Consider the following 13,584-nt stretch of genomic DNA (forward strand, 5'->3'; position numbering starts at 1 on the left):
GCGTGAGAATGGGGGGGGGGGTCATAGAGTTGAAGTCCCTGACGAATCAGACGTGTTGCCGTCTGTGACAAGCCATCAGTTTGTTCCTGAACAAAGGTTTCAAATGAAATCCCTTCATGGTGCATGCAGGGACACGGGATTCTGATTCATCGGCTGTGGACACACTTTAACAGCATTAAAAACACAAGAACACTTGAAAGCATGCATGTGTAAAACGCTGGCGGGGTAAGTGGCTGCGGCGCCCGGGTGTGTGCACACGGCCCTGCTGTGAACGTACCCGTGGAGTAGATGGCCACCCGGTCGATGCCTCGGTCCTCCGCCTGGAGCTGTTGCAGGAACACTCCCACACAGTCGCTGAGAGGCTTGAGGGTGAACTGGCAGCGCTCTCGCCGGGACGGCAAACGGACGGAGATCACCGGCAGCCCGTTCTGATACACCACGGTCACCTCTGTGAGGGGGGGGGGCGACAAAACGGCGAATGAAAGCGAGCACACCTCAGAGGCTCAGAAGACTATGATGGGGCGAACTTTGCGCTACATATTTAGATTTCAGACCCAGCAGGGGGCAGTGCAATATAAGAGCGCCACAACTAAGCTGCGCAAACCCAAAACACACAGGAGTCACTACATATCAACGCGTCATCAAGGCCTGAGGGAAACCTTCTTGGAAAATCCAAGGTGGGTGCTGCAATCACTGGGTTGGGTTTTATGTCCATTTAAATAACAATAATAAAATGTGCAAAGAGGAACTACTTCAAGAGCCATTTATAAATGCGTCATGAATTCTGACACACTAATGTGTTTGTGTGTTGTTTAGTGTGCGTTTCCAGCTGTTGCCCCTGCGGTTTGTGTCCCAAAGCGCTCAGCCAACCCTCTGTGATTCTGCTCGATCGGTTGGAAATCAAACTCTGGCCAGAACGAGTCTGCACAGCTGGTATTATTTCATTGCCGCGTGGCCCCCAATGACAGGAGCCGTGTATCAGCACTGAGAGCCCCCCCGCTCCCCTCCCGCTCCACTGCGGTGAATCAGCAGTCTGCTCGGGATCATGGTCCGGCAGCACCGGCTGGGCTCCGTCTCAACAGCGTCTCTTGACCACGACCTGTTTCCCCCCCCCCCCCCCTTGTCCTCCGCTATCCTGTCTTCACAGGCGCATTCGGCGAAAGGGTCTTTCCAAAGGATCCGCTTCCCGTCTCTGCTCCCATCCTACGGCTATCAGGGACCACTTTCAGATCCCATCTCTCCCTCTCTCTCTCTCTCCCTCCCTCCTCGTCCTTCTGTTCAGTTCACACTCTCCGTCTCTGCCGCCTCTCACACAGGCGAGCAAGTTGCTTCCCCGAGACGGATTCCACATTAACGACTACCGACTGTTAATTTCAAATGAGCCTCCTCTGTCTGATTAATGCAGCGTTCCCTCAAGCGCACACAACGCATCGGTCTCAGGCGAGGAGCGGAGGCTGGATTTGGGAAACCTTGACGTGGGGCGCATGGACAGAAATAAAGTGAATGAAGTGAGGGGGGGTGCGGGGGCCAAAGACTTACCCTCGGGAGCAGTGGAGGAACACAACAGTCTGTGGCCATGCCAAGAGGGGGCGCTCCTCCAAACCTGCAGACAGGGAGACAAAATTGCGACAGCGAGGTTATTCCAATGAATCGGCTCCTCCTCGACTAATGTCTCCGTTGTTTTAAGTGGTCTGTGAGCCCACGTGTGACACTACCCCACTCTATGCCATTTACTTCTTTTGTTTATTGAGAGACTGAGCACAGGTTTTGTAACAAAATGGCTTCCTCTGTTCCAGTTTCATGGAATGATCCCATATAAAAGGCCGGAGCCACGCCCATGACGCACAGATTCAACTGCAGCTTCCTGGTGACGGAAAGAATTTACAATGCGACTCCGGTTTTGAAAAAAGAAAAACAGCCTCACTGAATCACACTCCTTAATACACCCTTTCTCAGAAATACAAACCACCACTTCAAGGAACCAACCACAGAGGGAGAGACGGGCCACATACAGCCGGTCTAACAGCATAGTTCAGTATGAATCCTCCACTTGTGTAACAGCCTGGGGTGAGGAAGGGAGGGAGGTGGAGGGGGGGACGAGCAGAGGAGGAGAGCTTGGGAAAACCCTCCTTTTTTTTTTTTTTTTCTTCTATTGCAACCCAGCGGCAGGAGCGTCTGCACGTGTCTCGAATTACAGAGCTCGTCATGTTTTCTGCCGAGTGGCGATGGAGCCTTTTAAAGCAAGACGGAGGCTGTCGGAACTCCTCACACAGACACACACACACACAGACACACACACACACACAATCATTCATTACTCCTTCAATTTCAAGAATTGTACACTGTAAATGTAACAACTGTGGTAAATGTCAGATTCACAGTATGCACACGGATGGTCGTGGTCAGGGAGTCAGGATCAAGGCTCGTACAGAAAGCCAGTGTTTTACCCCATCGACTCGACAGTTGCCAATCACGCGCTTTTGATTAAATGTCAAGCTGTCAATCAGGGGGCGTGGCTGCCAATCACACCTCCACGGACCGTGGTGGCGACGTGGAAGGTGATTAAATGTTGACACAAACAATGACGGATGCCCACCACTGCCACTTACTTACTACCCGAGTGGACATGGGCGTCGATAGTCGACCATCACAGACATGAATAAGTGACGAGGTGCTAAACCAGCTCACCACAGCAATGACTATCCTCCATGCAGAGGCTCAGTGGGTCCACAGATGGAGGCCTTGCAGGGTCTTACCGGTTAGACCCCCGGGAGAAAAAATAAAAACCTGTTTGTATGTGGGTGAGCGGGTGGAGGTCAGAAAGCTTTTAAGAAAAGTGTCAGAGCTACCACTGCAGCTGTGATGTGGTTCCACTGTGAACCGAACCAAGACGACAGACAGGTCTGTGTGTGTGTGTATGTGTCCTAAATGCCGTCCCTCGGCACCAAGTGGAGCCCAAACAGTGATCAGGCTGCTGATCAGGTGACATGCTGAGGAAAGCGTTACGGCGGGTCTGGGATAAGACAGCAGCACAAAGCACCGCATTGCTGCTCAGCCACAAACTTTTCAGCAGCTTGAAACCGGGAGGAAAGATTTCCCCCTCGAGAACGCAACCCACGACATCCGCAACACATACCCACGCTCTCCCGACATTAGCAAATGTGACACCGGCAGCCATTAGCATTGCGGAGAGACATGTATGTGTGAATGTATGTCCTCTGTGTGTGTGTGCAGGAGGTGTGTGTGTCTGTGTGTGTGTCTGTGTGCGTGTGAGTCCACCCGTCTGTTCACCAGTCTGTTTGTCAGCGGTAGTTGCGGAGCGACTGAGCAAAGCCCCCTCATACCCCCCCACCCCCCCCACACACTCTCCCTCGGCACACAGCCTCTGACATGCTGCCTGAAATATTTAACAGTGGAGCTGCAGTCAATAGCACAGCAACCTTGGAATCAATGTCATACAAGGCATCAGAGGGAGTGGAAGAAAGAAGCGGGCATCGACGGGAAGATGGACAGATGAGCTGAAGGGGAGAGAATGCGAGGATAAATGGAGCGGCAGCAGGGGAGCGATAGAGATAAATGAAGGCTGGAGTAAAGCGGTGTGAGCTTGCATTTCTAACCATGTGCTGCATATACTGTACGCTGCAGCAGAAACCCCCCCCCCCCCCAACCTAAAACGTGACTGTACTGTGTGTTTGAAGCGGAGTGAGGGGTAGAGACAGAGAGAGAGAGAGAGAGAGAGAGAGACAGAGAGAGGAAGGAAAAAGTGTGAGTGGGAGATAATAAAAAAATTGAAAGCTGGGAGCATGTGGAGGGAGGAGAGGAGCAGCAGACCTGCTCAGAGGAGGTGGGGGGTGGGTGGCTGAGATGGAGGGAGAAGATGAGGAGTGGGTAGGGGGGGGGACTGCTGATCACTGCAGTAAAGGAATCCCTTGTCTAGAAAGGGGGGTTGCCCCTCGCCATCACCCCTCCCTCCCTCCCTCTCCTTCTCACCCTCAATCCCGATGTGCCGGTTTTGATCTTCTATCAATACTGCGCTTTTTACTCCACACGTTTGCATTTCACTTCGATTAACAAAAAAAAAATGAACCCGAGCTACAATTTCAGATCTTGCTTTCAGCGACGTAAACGCGCGGCGAACAGGAACGCGATACATCACGGAGACGTGACAGTAGACCTGAGACGCGGCTTCTCGGTAGCAGGGCCGTGTGCTTTCTAACGGGTCCTTCCCTGCTCTCTGCATAACGCACACAAGAGGCCTCGGCATCGATCCACAGTTAGGATTAATCATCCTCATACATCACAGCAGGAGCAATCTCACAAAGATGTTCCAGGTATCGAGTGGAGGAAAGAGCGCCGCGCGTTGACGCGGCATGAACCCCCGAAGGAGGGAATCCACGTTGGAAAGTGCTGCAGCTCTTCCTACTATCAATGTCTCCCGGATGTGCAAACGTTTCCCTTTGCTGTGGTGGAGCAAAGCAAAATGAAACCCTTGCCTTCATTTCAGTCAGGATTATGTATGCGGAACAATTTGCAAGATTTATTAGGCCCCTCCCCCTGTTGCAGGGCCCTTTTGAATCCAAACTGTAATGCCAGGAAAACAACAATTTAGCAGTTCAGTCAATAACTGACATTCATTCATGTTGCAGTTTTCTATTTGGCTACACAAGCACCCATTGTTCATACAGTGATCATACAGTCGTTAGATTCACCCTTTCAAGTGATCCTAGATTGAATGTTATGTATCGATAATGAGTGAATAGTAGTGGGAAACACCTTGGGCGTAGCTAAAGTACCTATCTGCTTAGACTTCTTTTTGCAATAATAGCCATTTTCCCCTCATCTTAGCATCACTTCAGCATCATTTGTGTTACAGCTAACACAAAAGATGGATACACAGTGATTTTCTAATTAGATAAGCCTCAATACAGAGGATTGTACGACATACAACATGCTCTGTCCTTGTACTCTTGCATCTGAAAAGAAAAGCCCCCCCCGCCGCCGCACGTCCCCAGGCAATGGCAGAAGTGCCTCCAGGGGTGTGAAGCGGACTACCTATGGTTGTCACACAGCTTTGTTGTTACGGCTGGATCCGAACACAAGATGACGCAGCAGTTTGAAGATCTCCTCTTCCTCAGAACACATCAGTTTATCTCCAAAAACACCACAGGGCAAAATCTGGAATCCGAGCATTGCACAAAATGTGTGTGTGTGTGTGTGTGTGTGTTACGGACAGCAGAGCTGAAGAATATTATCGCTGACATAATTCCCATTTCATGGTGCCCTTCTGGGGGAGAGGAGAGCTTGGCCATTTATAAAACACAATGGCTACTTCCATTTATGTGGCGTCCTGTGACGGGCCCACGGGCCTGATAACGCAGCGTAGTCGCACAAAGTCGTTTGTGAAATCCTTCATGGATGCTCATATTCAACGTGAATAGATAACATGCTGTACACATGCATCTAATAACGCTTCAAATCAAGTGCTTTCACTGGCAGAAGTCATAATGTAAGGACGGATTTACTATCAACAGGAGCTGGGATCAACAGTGGGGGAATGGAGTGGTTGGATGAAGGCAAAGGTCAAGGAGAGTTGTGCGGGGCTCCATCAGGCCACTGTGACCGACAGAGAGGGGGAAGGCCTGCGCGTTCCAGGTGGGGGTCGGTGGGGGATTCCTCTCTCTACAAGGAAGATGGAATATATGAGTAGGAATCACAGTCTAAGAGGGGCCAGGTAATGAAAGCGGTTTGACATACTTCACAAATAATAATCTGTGGAAACCTCCCTGCTGAACTCTGATGACTATTTCATTGTGATTATTAGAGTATGCAAATGTGGTTCATGAACTATGAAATTAAATGTAGAGCATCTACTGTGTGGACAACGCTCTCATTCATTCAGTGGGTGAGCTGTTTCTTTTGTATCTTTGTGTGAGAGAAACCAAACTCGAAGCACAAGAGAGCTGACTGGGACCATTAAAACTGTTTTTCAAAGAATGTGTAGCCATTGTTTTATTTTATGTTTGGGTTCAGCATTTCAGACAAAAGACGCGGCTTTAAAAAGAATTTTTTTAATTGTCTATCTTGACAATTTACACAAGGCTTTGAAGTTGAAGAACCCAAATTGACAAAATTGTACTTACTTTTTATTGATTATCAACCAAGACACTAAGAATTTGATCACGTTTTCAAGATTATTCTTTTAATTAAACTGTTTAGAGGTTTGTTAATCTAAGAAAATTATCCAGAATACTTTCCTTTTGACTAACTGATGAATGGGCTTCTGGCCTGAGTAAGCGTCATATTGTGGCAGTGCAGGCGAATGTGCCCACTTTTCCAAACTCTCTGCAGTGCCGCATTCCTCCTCCTCCACCTGCCCTGCTCCGGTGGGGAACAGGTCCCGTTTACTCGGCACCTCGTAGTCCACACTTCCCGTCTGCGGGGGTTAACAAGGGTGAAAAGCCTAGCTGGCGCCCATTCAAAGGCGCTCGCAATCCACGCACACACCAGCCCTCTCCGTACCCTGTGCACATGGACGTGAGGCGGGCGCTCGGCTGTTGCTACAGAGGAAAGGCGATTCGAGTCGTGCGACAGTGGTCTCCTTGTCGAGTCGATGTAACAAATGAAAAAGAAACCTTTTCGTTGTCTGGTAAACACACAGCACTGCGTGTCCCAACCAATGGGACCTCCCCACGGCAATGCAGTTGATGTTGAAAGCAACTTGATCAGGACCGTGGCAACATTACACCAGTTCCAGCAATACGCAAATTCATTTTTCGTTCCATTTTAACAAAGTGCCGTTCAGACTGGCTTTGACTAGCGAATCCATGGGATAAGATCTCATCTGTAAGGAATCCGCCACTGGACACATGGGCCCCTTCAGCCACTTGGACCCTCAACAACGCTGGAACCTGATGCATTATTAAATAGCAGTGCGGGCTTTGCAAGACAGCCGGCGCTCGTTCTCCTCAGAAGGGGAAACGGTCCGGCATTTTCTGACCTCCTCGGGTCACAGGAAAGCACGCAGAATTTCAAAATGGTGCCTGCATTATGTTTGTACTGTGTATATGCAGCATGTGTGTGTGTGTGTGTGTGTGTGTGTGGTCACTCTCCAGACCCTCACACACCAGATGGCACTAGCTGCTAGCAGCTGTGTCAGCACCTCACCTACCCAAGCAGACTGTGTGAAGGAACTTCTCCTTGTTCTCCTTTTTTGACCTCCATCTCAAATATTTCTCTTCAAACCTAATAGAAACCCCGCGTACACTCCTACACATGCATCGAAGCAATGCATGCAAATCCAGCCTTGAGGGTTTCTGCAGCTCCATCACATCACTCAGTGAGTACTGAATTAGCACTTTTCACCTCTTAGCATCCTCGCTTTCCTTCTTTCACCTCCCACCACCACTAAACCTATAGGATCCACCATTATCACACAATCGTAATGGACGCTGCAACACTTTGGTTTTTTTTATATCGAGGAATGCATTAAACCGCCCATTTGTTGTCTCTAATGCAGCACATTCGTCTTCTGTGGCCACCACACCGCTTGCTCCTGAGGAAGCTGCTTCAAGCTAAAGACAAACAGCGATATTCTACAGAGCTTTAGAGAAATGTTTGGCCTTGGGATAGCCAGTCGAATCGTGATTATATCTGGGTGTGAGCTACAACCGGTTCATTTTCAAAGGATTCCAGTAGCAACAACATTCCCCCCAAGGATTCAAAGCTTAAGAGTTCAGAGCAGACGCATTAGTACGATGTCAACGCCGATGCTGAAGGCTGAAGGATGCTCCACTTCTCGCTCCGCTGCTTCACTCTCGCCATGATTCCATAATCCAAACCCCAAGTCATGTTTCGACAAACAAGCCACGAAAGCAAACCTTTTTACCCTCATTTGATTTTTGCAATTCAATATATTTATTCTATTTGCCAAAGCAAGTTTCAAACTGTGGTCGTTGACGTCACAAGAAATCGTGTATCTGTGTTGTCAATTAGAGCAACAACACAAGCATTTCATTTGTAGAAAAGAGTACTAGTCCACTCCCTCCCTGCACACTGAGAACCATAAGAGAATCTCAGAAGGGCGGCTGCAACCATATATGGTCAAAAAGTAGCTAGTAGATGCACGTTTTACCACCATTCCCACGAAGCAGAGCTGACCTCGGATGCTTGTGGAAGCATGAGAGGTGACATTGAGGGCAGCGTACATTGTCTCACGGACCACTGCGATGTCCCCGTGCAGCAGTTGTTTGTGGAGCCTTGAAAGCGTTCTCCCTATGTCTGTACCAGTCCACGGAGGACAGCCGGTCCCGAAAGCTGAATCCACAGAATGAAACCTCTTGGCTGTGTCAGCAAGTCTGTCTGCGTTTTACTCTGCTGTGGTCCTCATGGACATGTGGACAGATATATCTAAGGCTGGAGGGGGCGCAGCAGCACATCTACTCATTCATAGAGAGCACAGTAACACGCAGCTCTCCTCAGGTGGACATTTGCTAGGAAAAGGGAACTGCAATAATTTCAATATTTTCTAACTAGAAGGTTTTTTCTCAAGTCCAGAGATACAAAAGGTAGTAAATGTGATTACTTCTTTCACTGGGCACCGTCGCTGCCCAACCCTCTGCTAAACCTGAAGAACCTGTACATGCCGTCTGGGGCTGCTCCTTTGACCTGAACTGTTTCTGCGGGGATAGGCTGCATTTCACGCACGTGCCTCTTCTGAATATCAACGACAACAAAAACGTTCCCTTCACAGAGAGAACACAATAAATACAACTGAACCATTGGCTGCTAGTTGAAAGTTGAATGGAAAGCGAAGCAGTGTTTGAAAATTTAGAGCCAACTGTGCAGCAGCAGAGAATAGATATTTACTGATCTGTGTCACATAGTGAAATGCATTAACAGTACCTGGCTCACAGAGTGGGGTATCCCCTCTTGACTCCAACTTCAAAAGGATAAGAGGATAAGAAATATATAAAGAGAAAACTTGCCATTTATATATTGATCAAGATTGAAATGGCATTAAACATTTTTTGAGACAAATCAATGGAAGATATGTACACTGAAAAATGTTAAATTGACAGACGCACTATGGGACAGAGGTCGGATGTGTCTCTCCAATATCTTCTTTTTGCCCCATTAGCGCCCAAGCTAACTACCGTTAGCGTATTTTGCCCAAGCAAGCAGCAACATGCTTCTAGCACGACCTCAATTGGAAGCACTGATGGACCTGGCTGTACCACTTTTTGGAGAGACTACGGCTTTACTCGTCAAAAGGTTACAACCGCTTTCAACCGTGGACATAATCATGTCGCAATTTCATGTAGGGTTTTCAGGAGTACTCTTGTTTTTGTTGGGTCCACACGGCCCTCACGCAGCACGGTTCGCAGGAAGTGGGCAGCATCTGTACAGACCTCTCAGCCCGCCCATCTGGGGGGGGCGAGGGGAAACCAAGTCAAATAAACAGACAGCTGTGTTTCATATCACAAAGTTTCTGGGGTGTAGCATCTCGGTCACACCCTAACTTCTTCTTCCTCTGGGAGCCACAGCAGACAAAGCGCCATCTGACTCAAAGAGCACACAAAGGGCAGGAGAAAAGAACCCCCCAAAAAACGAGTGTCCTAATTAAGTCGGCAAATATCAATTTTTCGGATCAGACCGCGTGGCTGGAGGCAACGTTAAAGATCCTCCCCATCCGCTCTCATCTCGCCTCGAGCGCTCCCTCTCATTGCTTCCCTGTCATCCCTCCTAAATGACATCATGACCTTAGATTGAAGTGTGCTAGTCAGCCTCCCAAATCCTCAGACAAAAAAAAAACCCTGTCACCATATCTCTCTGCCCTTGTGCTCCCGTTCACAATATCTTAATCCCCATAACCAGAACAATGTCTGCTGTGCCGCTTTTCTTCCTTGAATGTGATTTGATTAATTAATCTTTCTCAAGGGCCCGACCCCCCACTGATATTGTATCAGCCATTTTCCCTCTGTCCCTCATGCAGGAGTCAGTCCAGCTTGATGAAGAATGAGGTCAGGCAAGGGCACCAAAGTATTCCCCTCACGCTGCCTCCCCCAACAAACCACCTGGCTTCCTCTGGTTATGAGATAAGTCAAGTGATTCAGGCACATTCAAGCAAAACATCTTCCCTTTCTGTGCTAGATGTTAATAATGTACATGATACGTTAGCGTGCAAACACTAGTACTGGTGGCAACACTAGCAGCCACAACAAGCTAACACGCTAACTAGCTAACACGCTAACTCGCCGTTAGTAGCGAGCAAGTTGGCCCGCGGTCCTTTTCGGCGTCAATGAGTTAATGTGTTTACTTTAAGAAGCAATACATCACATACCGGGACACAATATTGCACAATATGTTTTTTTCTGTAACATTTCAACTGCAAATGTCATCTTGTCTCGTCAGCTTCTCAAATTTTAAAGGCCACGGCTTTTCTGTTGACTCATCTCATCATCTTGCAGATATTCAGTGTATTCTATTACATAAACATTGCATAAATAATCTAGTTAGTGTGATTAAAACATTATTACTGGTCAAATAAGACCCCCCATCGTATTCTAAGGATGTGATTGTACTTATGAGACTACTTACAGTTTTCTTTATTATACTACATGGCGTCGAGGATACAAACTGGTCATTAGTTGCTTAACTGAATGGATTCGTCTTTTCTGAGACCTCACAGAAATCCAAGGAAGACAAAGTCAGCCAGGTTTTTTAAGGAGTCCTGGTTGTCCTTTTAAGACTCACATAAACTTTTACACAGTATTGATGACTCACTGAGCAGAGTCAATGAAACGTTAAGCATCAGTGGGTTTGTTCAAACACATGACAGAAAAAAGGGTTATTTAGGGTTATAGTAAGGTAAAGGAAATTGCTTTCTCTCTGAAATTTTTGATTTTGATTCGTGATCAAGTCGAGACACTTTAAACTGACTATTTGTCATAAAGGTTTGTAGTTTTACATATTTTAAATTAAGGTTTTACTTTCTAACGTCTTCATGTCTGCGTTTTGAAATGTTACAAATAGTCATGATTTCATTTGGGATTGACAAAACACTTAAAACGGATAAAATCCTCTTCACAACCACATCTTTTATATCACAACTTCACTGGTTCGTTTCCCAATATTCCAAAAGGTCAACAGCTTTGATTGGAAGCCCCCGCTTGAGCCTCATTTGGGGTCGCTGCTATATATTTATTGGTGATGTGTGATATAGCATGACTTTAATCTAGGTCTCCTGTGCAGTTGTGACTGATAAAACTAGTTAGACCAAATCGGGGCTTTTCAAAGCCTGAAGGAAATGAGGAGAGTTTTGATATTTCAGGAGTAGAAGAAAAAAGCAGATTGGACATGAGAGTGTTGGCAATGTAAAAAAAACATCTTTGATTGCGCAACATGAATAAAGGGTTTTGTCACACCACTGTCTATTACTTTTTTTCTTATAGTTGGGGTTCTCTGGGAATGGGAATACAGTATTTCCATGGAAACAGGGAGTTAGCTGTGGGCTTCAATTTAGCATAGCCGTTAAAGCCTATATTTAGTAACATTTTGGATTCTGGTTTGAATTTAGCCCTTGATACAAAGACAGCTCTCAGCACAACTTTGATATTGAAGAAAAAATAGAAACAGGATTATTCTCATGGAAGTTCTGAGTCTTATTTTATCAACGATTTCTATTTTTGGACATCTAGTTGGGGTGGAAAGAAATAATACAAAACATAAGTCACAGTGTATCAAAAATATGTGGACAGCTATGACTCCAATCCACTCACAGGAGAGTGAAATGAAACCTCTGGTTCATTTAGTCAAAAATGAACACTGGGAAAAGGAATGGCGCTGTGTGGCCCGGTAAAATGATTACTCAGAGGCAATATATGAACATGGACAGCTTACTTTTCTAAATTGTTTTCATCCAGTTAGGACAAGCTACTCCGCTCAGTTTATAGAGTGACCTGAAAAATAAAAACGAGAGGAGGCGATAAAAACTTGCACATAGAAAGAGAGAGATGGACTCTAAAATGAATGACTTAAAAGGAAAGAGACAAGAGTGTCCGCTTCTTCTGCATGGGCAGTTCAATACTGAATTTTAATGAGATCAACATGGCTCTCTCTACATAACACAACCTGAACACAAAAAACAACTGCTGCGCTCACCATTTCCCCAACTGCTTTTTGCACTGTTATGCAGGTCTGCATAACGAGCGCTTATTCTCTGAACTACACCCGTCTCAGAGATTGTAAAATGTGTAAAGTAGGTTTTGGTAACATAGAAATAAGCTTACAGTTCCCCTTGTTTGTGCATTTGTTGACTGATCAATGCCCCGGCTGCCTTCAGGAGGAACATTGCACGACAGGGTCGAGGCTTTCAAAAGGAGTGCTGCAACAGACCGAGGCGTCCTCGGTCACGGCATGAGGGAGGGAGCCGGTTCAAAGTCTTACTCAAGACCTCCGCACACTTCAGTCGCAACACGTCCTCCCAGTGCTGCACCCTTCTGCTGAGTTCACAGTGCGAGCGACGCAGGGCAGGGCCATTTTCAATAGAGGGCCCGTGATATGAACCAACACAATGACGCACGACACGTGTCGCTGTGCGGCGGATGAGACGCCCGACTAATCAAAGTCGAGCTGGTTCCAGATATTTTCCTGCGCTCTGGTGACTGAGTCACCAGTGATTCCAAAGTGATATTCGACAGCACAATGCAGCTGGCCACGCTCGCCTGTTTGAACACAACATTCTGCTTATTCTGTTCTATCAATCAACCTTCAATCAATCCGGCAATGTTTTCTTGCGTACTGTTACCCATTGAGTAACATAAATTGCAGAAACCGGAACGTTTCCAGGACGCGGGCCCCACAGCTTGTTTCCTTCTAGTTTCAAATTGCTCCATTTGTGTGTCCGTGTAACATTCATCAAGTTCTCTAAATTGCCTCGGCTCCCATCTGCAAGAGCTGCGAAGCAGATGGGTCAAGATGTCCGTGTATGAATGGTGACGCTGAATGGCTCAGTGTGTGTGTGTGTGTCTGTGTGTGTGTGTGTCTAAAGCTGTGACCCATTGTAGGGGGGGCAGCTTAGTCAAGTAAGCGCGTGTAAGAAGGGTTTTCAATAAAAGAAAAAGAAAAATAGGTACGGGATAAAAGGAAGAGTTGGCTGGTAACAATGCATACAGGCAGACGGGCCCAGTTGGGCACAATGTTTGCAAGACTAACAAGCTTTGAGCATCCAGATTTCCATTCCACTGCTCATGTAGCCTCCTTCTACCACAGTTAAGACGGTCGGATCCTCGGCCCTACCCAGCAGAAGCAACAAGCCCTGGCAAGTCAAACCCTCCCTGCTGCGCCTCCTCCCATCCCCGGTCCTCTGAACAAACAGCCCTCCCTCCGGAGGCAGTGAGGCACGTGTGGGAGACACTCGGGACACTCGGGGGCTATCGGCTAGCTCCCCTCTCCGCTGTGTCCGTTTTGTGAGCACGGCCTCGCTGGGACAACTCACAGCTGACGTTTTGACTTCTCGGCAGCGCGAGGAATGTTTTCATTTCCTCTGTTCTCGCTTCGCAACCCCCCCCCCCCCCCTCCTCTTCA

General features: G+C 47.4%; 1 protein-coding gene across 1 annotated transcript in view; it reads right to left on the bottom strand.

Moving 5' to 3' along the window:
- Nucleotides 1-13,584, bottom strand: part of mcu (mitochondrial calcium uniporter) — a 39,555-nt gene that overhangs the window by 5,602 nt on the left and 20,369 nt on the right. The window contains exons 3-4 of the mRNA XM_037465900.2: nucleotides 1,540-1,603; nucleotides 278-448 (exon numbers count right to left, since the gene is read on the bottom strand). Of these exons, the coding sequence (XP_037321797.1) occupies nucleotides 278-448; nucleotides 1,540-1,603 (235 nt within the window). The remainder of the gene's footprint in view (nucleotides 1-277; nucleotides 449-1,539; nucleotides 1,604-13,584) is intronic.

The sequence above is a fragment of the Pungitius pungitius genome, chromosome 13, assembly GCF_949316345.1.
Source record: "Pungitius pungitius chromosome 13, fPunPun2.1, whole genome shotgun sequence".
NCBI lineage: Eukaryota > Metazoa > Chordata > Actinopteri > Perciformes > Gasterosteidae > Pungitius > Pungitius pungitius.